Genomic DNA, 12,922 nt, shown 5'->3' with positions numbered 1-12,922 from the left:
CACAGTTATATCAGCACACTGTACTGTTACCAACATGATACTACTAATACACTTCTATGTAGTCACCCTGTGCATCAGCAACATGTTTACCTGTTCCCGCAATGATGTTGGAGATTGCAGGAGGTGGCACAGTGTCATCATATGCACAGGGTGTGTATTAGGTATGCCTGGGTCTGCCACTGATACCACCAATTGACATGTGTGTGTATGTGTGTTGTGAGGGGCAGCAGTACAGGGTGGGGCACTGTTCGTGCAGTGTGTGCATGTATGTGGTCGCCCTAGGTGTTAATATTTCATATGTGTGTATGCACGAACACAGTTCCACCTCATGGCTGCCATATGCAGGGGTTTGTGAACAGCCACAGACTGCACCTGGCAGGTCATACAGATCAGTGTCTGTGGGCATGGACATGGTACATGTGCCTGGCAGGGGTGCTACGGACCGTATCCAGCACTAAGCCAGACTGGGTACTGTCATCAGAAGTGGGAGTGTGTTGACTGGACACAGGTCCCTGTTGGGACTGTCCAGAGCCAAGTGCACATGGTCTCCTGGGGCGTTCCGATGACAGCACAGACCCAGCATTGCTGGGGCTGCTGCTGGCACTATGGGGGCATGCACAGGCCTGTTGTCGTCCACGCCGACTTCCAGCTGCTGCTGTTGCTGGCATACGGCCACGTCGATGCCGCAACCACCCACCATTGCCCTGGCTCATGGACATGTGGTCGTGGAACTGCTGTAATATGTCCCCACAACGTCTGTCTATGACATCGGTGAAATTACGGATAGTATCCGCGATGTCACGCATGCTGTCAGTCATGGCTGTGCGACATGCTCTCAGCTCCCTCAGACCCTGTCTGGTGTACCTTTCCATATGCGACTGTGCCTGCATGACAGCCCAAAACATAGCTGAGGTTGACAGACCTCTTTGGGCACATCTGCAAGAGGCAATACTCCCATGGATGCTCCCACGAGAACCCATGGGCAACTGTCTGTGTGGTACCATCGCAGGACCCTGCCCATGGCTGCTGTGTGGGGAAGCATGTGCCACAGATACCACATTACCCTGGTCAATGACCACTGTATCCTGTCCATCACCTAGGGACAATGGTGACAAAGGATGTACTGGCAGGATGACTGTGCGCAATGATGGGGTTAACAGCTATGTACTGTCAATTGGCTGACCAAAGGCGGACCCTGACACACCTTCCTGTACCATTACACAGATATCATCATTACCAGTACCTGTGGCACCAGATTCAGGTTCCCTGCTGCAGGACACCAGAGCAGCACCAGAACCTGTGGGAGGAAGACAGGAAACACAGTTTACAGTGTCCACACAATGTTACCAGTGATGCACTTATGCACACATGCATACATGCACTCATGGACACATGCACATATGCACACATGGACACAGACACACATGCACACATGGACACAGGCACACATGCAGACATGCACACGTGGACACATGCACACAGGCACACATGCACACATGCACACAGGCACACATGCACACATGCAGACATGCACACGTGGACACATGCACAAGTGGACACATGCACACATGCGCACATGCACACGTGGGCACATGCACACATGGACACATGCACACATGCACACGTGGACACATGCACACATGGACACATGCACACATACACGCATGGTCACGTGTACACATGCACACATGCACACGTGGACACAGGCACACATGCACACGTGGACACAGGCACACATGCACACGTGGATACAGGCACACCTGCACACATGCACACATGGGCACAGGCACACCTGCACATATGCACACATGCACACCCCACAGTATACACACAGAGCACTACTGAGTTACACTAGTGTTACTAGCACTATCAGGACTATTATAGGTATTGTTAAACACACTCACCAGCATGGATGGCCTGCCTTGCTGTAACCCCGGAGGGACCTGCAGAAATGATGAGATTAATGTCAGTGGGCACAACTGTGCCATTGATACTGCATATGATACAGTGCAGTAGTACACCAGTTGCCTTTCACACGTCAGCTGCTGATATTGCCAATATCACACATGCACAATTACATACTATGATGACAGCTACATACCACAGACACACCTTACACATGCATAAACTAACAGTGTACAGAACAGTCAAGTGTACATATGGCATATTACCTGCACGCGCCATGTTGTGCTGCTGTGTGGATCCAGCCTCCATCATGATGCAGGTGTATTGCTGTTGCTGTTCCGGGGCTCGAGCCACAACACTTAGGAGTAGCCCCTCCAGTCTGGTGAGGGGGGGATGTGTGGCCACCCCACCTCCTGTGGCAACCTGTTGCCTGTGGATATCCGACGCACGCTGATGGACATTTCTGATTAAATCACTGCAGTGATGTCGTACCTGCTCATAAGTCCTATTATGCGTGCCAATGTCATTTACCCTACGGACAAGGTCTTGTCACAGTGCAGCCCTCTCCTGCTGATTCTGACTGGTGCGGGAAAACAGTATGTCATACTCCCGCACCAGGCTCTGGTGTATCTCCTCATCTTCCGCTGCAGAGTAGGCGGGATTACGCTGATGCGCCATCTCCCTGGAAGAGAACACAAACAGGATATCAACAGACTATGTCAGCAATATATGGCACACATACTATACATGATACTCATGTGTAGTGATATACTACTACTCCCATATGTTGCATGTGTGTGTCTCGTGGTGGATACACAAGTACATGGCCAGATATCAGTGCTCAGCCAACACCTGTGCAACAATACCTGCCACATTCCACACAACATAGTAGCATGCCCCATCGGTCAGCACACTGCGATAGGTCCAATGCACAACCTCACTCTGGGGTTCATCCCAAGGTACTGTATGTGGGACGCCATCCACTAGTGTGATGTGGACACAAATTACTCGGCCTGGATATACATATCCCACCACCACCAGCAGCACAGTAGACTACTTTGATATGTATGTGATTAGACAGTTATTCACTTGTTAGGACTGAGATGGTATCCATGCAGCACACTGGGCCAGTGGAAGCCACAACCCACACTGCTGACCCCTTTGCAAATGCTTACGATGGACATCCCAAAGAATGCATGGAACTTGCACACACATTTCTAACCCAGACCCTATGCACAAAGGTTAGGCATCCTGTCCGGTGGACCCCAGACAGAGGCAGATTGTATAACAATAGCAGGAGGCTACTGCAGGACAGAGCAGATTCACATTAAGGGAAGGCATCTGTGGTCAGCACTGGTACTACGCTAATGTCTCTCATAACAATGGCCACGGCCTACTCTGGGAGGGAAATGGCCACAAACACTATGGATAACCACAAGGCCTTCTTCAGTTATGTTACACATATGGACCAAATGCCTCAGATATGCTCTGCGTTAATACACACCTACTTAACATTCACCAAACACACAGATATTGGCAACATTCTTGCAGACAGGTTCAGTGCACGTATCCCCCCTCCTTCTCCCCCACCAGTTGAAATACTTATCACAGCTGTATGTAACCTCCCTATCATCTCACATGTCCAGGTGAGGGCCGCCCTCAGCAAAGCAGAACACACAGCATCACTGTGACCTGATGGTATCCCTGGATGTGTGCTACATGCACTCCAAGAGGACATACAACCGCATATAAGACTGATAATTAATCTTGGCAGACAGCAACAGTGGTCCCACACCACTAAGGAGGCACCTCTACTGACCCTGGGAACTACCACATCATATGCATAACCGGCCTGTTCTGCTAAGCTATGGAATTATTCAGTATGGGACGCATATGCAGTGATATTGGGTACCTGCAGACACTTGTTCCCAGCCAGTTTGCCTTTGTGATGGGCTGATCCTGCCTTTTGAACCTGGCTGACCTTTCAAAACAGTCACTACAGCCATTGCTGAGGGCAACGCACAGACAACTGCTGCCAGGATCATGGCCTAACACTGACTGACATGTAATGTATAGTCATCCCCTTTTGGTGGAACTACGTACACACAACATATCACATGGACATACCTATAAATACAGACCTATGACGCATTTGGAGGGTTCACAGTATGCAGACTATTAACCTGCTACTTTACATTACCTGTGTTTGTCGCAGCTGGTTGCATTACCACTGCTTCTGCTCCTTGCTGCTGCTGGCACGGCTTGCTACTGTCACTGCTGACAGCTTAGACTCACAGTGTGTAGCATGCGTTTTTTTTTTCTCTCTGTCTGCTTCCAGACAGTGCAATGAATGTATTGCATGTGTGGAGTGTTAGTACAGGATGCTTTTGTAGGTATCTGCATAGGTCCATGTGATGGCCTCTGCACCAATTGTAAGCCAGCATTTGCAAATTGCATGCAGCCAGTTGTGTACTGATTGCAGTTATCACTGTGATTTCAGGACAGTGCTATAAAAGGGTATGTGAGATAGGCATTGCCCCTTCAGATTGTAAGGGTCGGGACTATGCTGGTATGCTGTGGACACTGTTCTGTGAGTGTAAAGGTTAGTATCTCTCTCATGATTCAGGCTGTGTTGTAGATTCACATTTCTCCATTCCTTTCTCCTGTTCCCTGTAGTAAGTGTGTATGCACAATGACACCTACAACTATATATACATATATATATATATATATATATATATATATATATATATATATATGTAAATATACATACATTTATATATGCACATTAACTGACATTATTACCTACAAGCTACCAACTAGCATGGCTGTTTCTGTTCACACACTACTATTATGGGAATCCACTAGTTTTGACAGTAATTCTAAATGACATGCTTTGTGTACTACACATCCTATATTCCCTTTACATTCATCCCTACTATTACATGTTATATTTATTTTAGCACAATGTTCTTGTATAAGAGTCATGGCTTAGTGGTAGGTCATACAGACTACTGTTTCCAAGGTCCTGGGTTCGGGACTGACAGTGGGATTTTATTTTGCTTTTGAACTGACTACAGGACCTGTCAATCAGAGTGACTAAGGCACTTTTAAGCAGTTGTAACCAGGTTAGCGCTGGTTTGCGCGGAGCTCACGCATGCACACTGGTGTTTAGCTCCGCGCACACATGCACACACCCGCTTATAACCGCTTAACAGTGCTTACTCTGGCGCACACCCGTGCTATTTTCTTTGAAAGAAATGAAAATGGGGAGACAGGAAAGTGGTGAAAAAGGGGTCACAAAGAGGGTAAGACAGTAGGGAAACAAGCTTGGGATTTGCAGGAAGGATGTAGGCAAGGCCCATAGCTGCCCATTTCTTCATCAGCAACAGCTGTGCATATGTATGTAATTTGGTGTGACATTTGAAACCTTCCACCACTGAGAGAGGTGTCAGGACAACAATAATACTTGTTGTACAGCCAATTGTAGTTGATAGTTTCCATGTCCAGCAGACACTTTTGCAGAATGGGCAGCTATGTATGGGGCGTATTTTTTTTGTGGGTACAGAGTGCCCTTTTTTTTTTTTTTTTTTCAGGTGAGGGTGGTATGTCAGGTGAAGGAAGTCGGTATAGCTGGGGAGGTAGGTTGGGTAGAATAAACAGACAAGACAACAAGACGCATACAGGGGCGGTGTATGACACGTGTGGGGGGGTTACACAATTGACGGGGACAGAGGTTTGGATATCCAGAGCCCATGAGCCCACAGATGGCAACAGTGGAACTGATATCCCCACCTATAGGCAGTTGCCACTGTTCCTTCACTGCCCAGGACAGGGCTGTGCTGGGGGCTGTGTAGACCGGGCAACAGGCATGCCCGTAAGTTGTGCCACCTGTGCCTCAAGCTGGCATAGGGGCCCAAGAACAGAGTTCTGGATCTCCCTACGCACCACAGTCTGGACACTACGGAGGGTGAGTGGTGGTTCTCCTCCAGCCACACTTGCAGAGGGGGGACGAGCCCCATCCCCTGCAGTGCTTCCATCCGCAGGTGGCACAGGGCCACCGGAGGAGGGTCCAGACTGGGCACTAGTGTCAGGTGCACTCACCAGCTGAGGTGGGAGAGGTGGGTCCACTGGAACCCGCCTTCCCTGTCGTCCTACGTTTTGCATTATGTCATGACAGTTTGGGTTAGTGACATATAATACCATTCACAATTAGTTGTAACAGCATGCATTAGTATTCCCATTAACCAAACACCCAGATATTCACACCATTGAACAGCGAGCATAACACATGCATAATTTGAACAGCAATACACAGTCCAACAACATGCAGGGTTGATTGATGGCAACAGGCCATCAGGTTTGGATGTATGAACAGGGCAGATGCATCAACGGACATGCAAATATATATGACCCAACAGGACAAATATCCAGGGGTGTTAATTGGGATTGCACATACCATTTTCACGTGGAATGGGTTATATGTGGTTATAGGGTGGGGTGAAGAAAATAATATTAACACCTTCGAATACCAATACATATGCTGTACATTTCTAATAGCTGCACATATATATACACACTACTGTTCTAACTACAGTTTCCTATATGATAACTACTTCAACTTGGTGATAGGACTGTTACTGCTACATCAATATACATTTTATTGTTCTTCATACACATTCATATCTAGGTTTGTTCAGCTACATCATCCTGCTACATTTGCTTTATATAGCTATAGACAAGTGTGGATGTTTGGTATATCAGACAATCATACTATCTGCATATTGCAGACTGAGAGCAACATATCCAGATTTCGGGATACACATTCCAGATGCAGCAACACTTTGAACAGATTTCGCTGTTTGGTTTTGATTCTCACATGCAATTCATTCTGTCTTGACTGCAGTATACTTTATTCAGGGGTTATTACTACTGTATTGCTGGATTCATGACACTTTCTCACACTCTCTCACTTGTTTTCATTTTACTATTCAGGATGGTACTTACTTCTAGGCTTTATTGACATGTTTTACCTGTAGTTATTACAATCCTTTCCAGCAGTCTCACTGCTGTCATGTTTCAGTATTTCAACAGGGATAAATTTCACACATGTGATTTGATCATCTTCTGCAGCTGTACTTTTCAGCCTGCTGCAGGTTGTGTACTATTTTATTACAGGTGGGGCATCTTTATTTCAGAATTTATTTTAGACATTTTCATTTTTCTGTTTGGATTACAGACTGCAACACACTTTTGTAATCAAGCAATACTTGCAAACACTTTTACACTGTTACTTGCACATTTTATTACTTAGTGACTACACTGCACTCTTTTGCTAACTGTCATACTTTTATATTTCTTTACAGTTACTGGGAGTGGATTACTGACCTGCCTGGTGGCGCAACCACACCAGCCTATCGCCATAGGCTCTGCGGTTCGCAGGACGTACACCTGCAGCTGTAATATAAATGAAGTAATATTGGAATACACATCTCCATAATATCAGCTAGTTTAATTTCTTACATATATAATTAAATGTAACTTACTCAGTAGTGGGGCGTTGGGCATTTGCCGGGCCTCCTGGATCCAAAGGTTCAATTGGTCCTGCTTGCATCTCTTCAGGTCCGCATGGTGGTGACAGACCTGCTCACCAGTCCTTGGAATCCCTGTGGCACTGGTGAGATCATGAACCAACAGGTCCCACGCCTCAGCCCTATATGCTCCCCACAGGACCTGGCCCTGCATGAGTTGGGCCTCATGATTGTGGACTAGGAGCCAGACCATGTACCTGGACTCCTCAACGCCCCACCTCTGTGCTCGAAAGCAACTACCCTCACCTACTCCTGTCATTCTGGCTGCAAGTCAGTTCTACAATCGTTTATGCTGTGTATTCCCGCCTATGGGGCTTATATAGGCAGTTTTTCCTGCACATATCTGTGATTGGCCATTTTGGAATTGTATCAACTTCACTAAACCTGCACTTTCATGCCCCAGTTTGTATTCATTCCTATATATTTGCTATTATTGCATTTATAGGTACTGCTGTCATGGCTTAGTGGTTTAGTACCTTGACTATGGTGTATAGTATCCTGGGTTCGAACCTGGCCACTACTTTTTATTTTTTATGACTGTCTAGACAAGCTGAGGGGTGTGTCTGTGTAAAGGCAGTTTTGATACGGCTTGCTCAACGTTGCCCGTCGGTTAGCTTGTTTGCACGGTGCGCAGCTCCGCGCAAATGGGGTACGCTGGTTTAAGCCTCATTTGGCTATCAGCACGCATATTATGCTCAGCTCAGCTAGGGGCACATAGTTTCAGCGTGTTACACCACTGCTCACCTATGGGCACTCATTTTGCACCTGTTAAACCACTGCTCAGCTACGGGCACTCATTTTGCACCTGTTAAACAACTGCTCAGTGACGGGCACTCATTTTGCACCAGTTAAACCACTGCTCACCTATGGGCAGATGCACTCACCCTGTTAAACTGTAGCTCAGCTATGGGCACATCTGGCATTTTTTATTGTTTTGTTACCTCACATTTCTTCAATATAAATGGGCTATTTCATTACATTTTACATAAAATGTGATTTTATGTGTACATGTTTGTCAGGGACTTGTTTCGTGCTTATTTTGCTAAAAATAAAAATTGGTGTTGTGGGGGCTCGAACCATGAATGCCTGCTCTTCAGCCAACATCTCTACCGCTACGCTATTGCTTCTTGGCTTACTTTGCATATTTAGTTCTTATATGCTTTCCCACTGACTGCTAACTGTGGCTGCGCTACGGGCAGCCCGCGCAAACAAGCGCACTCACAGGCAAACATCTTTACAATTTAAAAAAAATTATGAGATGTTCATTTGTACATTTTATGTTCGTAGTCTGTGGGGGCATGTGTTGTGTTGTGTTGTGTTTATTCACATTTCCATGGACTCTGACGTGGGTGTTTACTTTGGGCACTTTTACTCGTCTGGGGGCGTGTCCGCTTACAGGGCTCGGCCTACGGACACGCCCCCTACTGTCTTACACGGACCGTGTTAGCCTTAGGTGTGATTCAGCATGCTCTCATGAATATGCAGAGCATGCTGACATCACTCCGTTTAACTGCAGCCTCCGTGTAAGAGTTATAACTCTTACACGGAGGCTTCGTGAATCCTGCCCATGTAGTCTAGCAAATTCCTTAACCATCACCTTACTTCCAAAGGAAATGCCCAAATTTAACAATGTTGAACTTTAACTATATGTTTAACAGCAATTTATATTCTAACAGGGAATAATATTTATACTGCTGAAATCATCCTGTATTGCATCCTGTACTGGATATCCCAATAGATTAACCATTAAATTATAATACTTGGAGACTTAAATAAACTCGTACACCTTCAGACAATTAATAACCACACCTACTAGAATCAGTAAAACTTCAGGGAAATGCTCAACATTAGACTAGATTCTTACAAACAAACCAGACAGACCAGACAAACTGACTAAAGTAGGCTGCCTCTCAGACAGCACGAGTGACCAGATACCAACATATGCCATTACGAATATTTTATCTATAATCAAATATGAAATATAATCAATTTGAGCAAAGGTATTTTCAATCAAACACTAAAACAATATGACTGGAATGTACTTACAACAATGCCACTAGATACTGCAATAGAATACTTTAATAACATATTCTTACAGACCTTAAATAATCTACCACCAGTATGTAATAAAAAAACAACTCTGCACCATGTCTGACAAAAGAAACAAAAAAAAAATCATGCTAAAAAGGAATAAAGTCTGGAAAAATTGGTATAAAAATAGAACTCAAATGCCTCCCAGAAACTTAGACATCTTAGAAAGCTTGTAAAACTCTATGTCAAACAGGATAAGCAAGCATACTACCCCACCCTACAAGACAAATATAAAAACAACCCAAAACTTTTTGGTCATCACTAATTAAATTACTCCATCCTGGCAAGACTGCCACTCCCTCTCCAAAACCAGGCAATACAACACACTCTATCCCACACAGTTTAATTCATACTTTACACAATCAATATTGTCTCTATTTTATACTAACACATCAGCCCCCCTCTCTGTACCCCTGTCCAATCAAAACCACCCACAGATCTTCAATTTTAGTCCAGTAATTACCTCACTCATGGTAATGTTGCTCCTTAAACTAAAATCTACTTTCATGGCTGTAGACTAACTACCACCAGACTAGGTAAAGCCTTCCTTGTGTCTGTACTAATTAATAGGTCCATAGCAGAAAAATATGCCCCATCACTGCAGAAAGAATCCTACATCATACACAAAGGAGGCACATCTACAGAGTTTAATATTTACAGACCAATAGCGATTCTCACTCCCCTCTCCAAAATATTACAGAAAAGTATCCGTATGCAGCTGATGCAATTCCTAACTTCAAATAATCTGCTATCAGAATCACACCAGGCTTTAGGTCCCAACACAGCACCACTAATGCACTTTTACATGTTATAATATAATAAAGCAATGTAGAAACAATGGTCAGCTTGTGTCCACCATGTTCTTAGATTGTCAAAGGCTTTTGATACTGTCTTGCACCAGCAACTGTTTGACTCTCCTCAACAGGACTTTCACAATACTGATTGTTGTGGTTTCTTAGTTACCAAGCTGGAAGGCAATTGACCATTAAAAGGCAACAAACCTACTCATCCTTTCAATCAGTTAATACAGGTGTCCCTCAGTGCTTTATCTTGGGTCCTCTCTTACTTAATGTATTTGCTAATGACATCCACACCTCCACTCACCATGCTAGTTTAATTCAATATGCAGATGACTCAACATTAATATGTGCGGCTTCAGCAATAAATAAGCTCCAAGACATTATCCAAAAATGATTTTACTTTGTACTTTAATAACATATTCTTACAGACCTTAAATAATCTATCAAATTGATAGTCTACAGCTATGGAAAGACAAATTGATAACCTGGCTCAAAGAATCAAACCTACTCAATTCCAAGAAAACTAAGTTAATGCATTTTACCTCAAAAGTTCCCAAAATCAAAAGCAATCTTTTACCATAAAATCAGCAAATAATACTGTCATTGAAACTGTAACTCACAGTAAACTTCTAGGTGTTATAATAGATGAAAATCTCAAATATGACCAGCATATACTGCACACCATTAAATCTACACATCAAAAACTAGGCTCCTTTTATAGGATTAATGGATTCTTTACAGATACTGCAAGAAAAATTGTAGCCACCACCTTCTTGCTTCTATTCTAACAAAAGCAATACTCAAAAGAAAGAAATTTGCCTCCTGCTACAAAAAATTAATTTGACACCAATCTCTCTCATAGAACCCACCACTGTCATAGCTTAAAGCAATTAAACTGGTTTGAACTACACAACTACCTAACATATTCACAACTAAGTACATCATGCAAACTCATTCATCATCCAGAAAAATGCCATGCACTACAAAACGTACTACTGTCCAACTGTCCAGCAAGAGACCTTCTCTCTAGTAACAAATTCTTATTACTTACAAATAAGTCAAATAATGTTGCAGGAAACACTCACTATTCCCAATACGTTGCTAAACTCTGGATTAGTATCCCCATACAACTAAAACTCTCTGAAAAACTCACTAGTTTTAAACCACTGCTTAAACAACATCTTAACCAATCCTGTTCTTGCACACGCTCATCACAAGGTTCAGACTTTGTGTTCACCAATTGATACTCTCCAAATACTCTCCCTAAACAGAGTTCTCTCAACCTAACTAAGTTATACATGTTCTCTCAATCTAACTAAGTTGTACATGGGCTTTCTCTTTAGTAACTTCCACTTCTGTAAAATCTTAGAATGTATAAATGTTAATACTTTATAAGTATAAATGTAAACAGAAATTTAACTTCTCTGTGTTTAACTGGAGCCTACTAAGCAAATGGAGCTTTTCTCCCTGGGCCTTTGCTGAAAATGGGTATTACCCAGCCAGACTTTCACATTAAACAAAGACAAATTGATAAATAAATAAAACACATGAAAGGAAGTGCTACTTTACAGAAAGAGGAGTGGAAGAATGGGAATGCCTTTTAGACTGCACTGAATAAAAGAAGGCAAAAAAAAAAAACTACAAAGGAGCCTGTGATGTATGAAAATGGGACAAAAAGAGGGGATTCACAAAGCAGAGTTAGTAGTACTATGTGGTTCAGAATGGCAGATTTATGTTTCTTGCAAACCCTTGGCCACGAGGATATTTTACCAGTAATGTGATGTGTAACTGTTCCAGTTCTGTTTTACAGAACATATGTGTTTCTGCTTCTCTCACTTTTACTACATCTCCTTTAAGCATGTACAGGTGTTCCTAAACACACATGAATTAAAATAAAAAGATACAAATAACCATATTTTAAAACAATAATACTTCAAATGCCTGCCCTTAAAATTAAACCTTTGTGTAAGTGTTTCACTCCCCAGGTATGCAAATGTAAAGTATATGTTCAGGTCCTCAGCCTGTAAACACATTCAGTTGAGTAAGATGCAATAATCTTTTGCTAGTAAAGACATCCTTTTCATGCATTACACCTTAATCAGTATATACACAGGAAGTAACATTTGCAAATCATACATAAACAGAAACACCCATAAATTACCTGTTTTTGAGCAAAGTTCTACCCAAAGTTCAAAGCAAGTCTCCAGTCCAAGCATTTCTGCGGACAGTTTCACTGATTCACTTGGACAATTCTTGATAAATGATTCGAGGGTTCGTATTCCACTGCTAAGATTCATTATAATTTCTTTACTGAATCTTGCTGAAATTCTTTCCCACTTTCTAAGTTCAGCTTGCTCCAGTTCTGCTTTCACCTTCCTCATGTGTTCTTCTGTGATCATTTCTCCTCTTGTCTTCTGCATAAACACATTTAATAAAGCAAATGTGATTTAATTACCTTACAGCTACTTGAAAAAGAAGTCACAGTTAAATATGTTTTATTATACAATGACCCCCCCCCCATCAATATTCCAAAAT

At 43.3% G+C, this 12,922-nt stretch overlaps 1 protein-coding gene across 1 annotated transcript in view; it reads right to left on the bottom strand.

Moving 5' to 3' along the window:
* Positions 1-12,922, bottom strand: part of LOC122794922 (probable ATP-dependent RNA helicase DDX60) — a 2,165,155-nt gene that overhangs the window by 1,294,051 nt on the left and 858,182 nt on the right. Inside the window, exon 13 of the mRNA XM_044063515.1 lies at positions 12,549-12,801. Coding sequence (XP_043919450.1) covers positions 12,549-12,801 — 253 coding nt within the window. The remainder of the gene's footprint in view (positions 1-12,548; positions 12,802-12,922) is intronic.

This window comes from Protopterus annectens, chromosome 2.part1 (genome assembly GCF_019279795.1).
Source record: "Protopterus annectens isolate FY-2018-M chromosome 2.part1, PAN1.0, whole genome shotgun sequence".
In the NCBI taxonomy this organism is placed as follows: domain Eukaryota; kingdom Metazoa; phylum Chordata; order Ceratodontiformes; family Protopteridae; genus Protopterus; species Protopterus annectens.
Note: the sequence above shows the minus strand (reverse complement) of the source record. Positions and strands in the feature narration are given on the sequence as shown.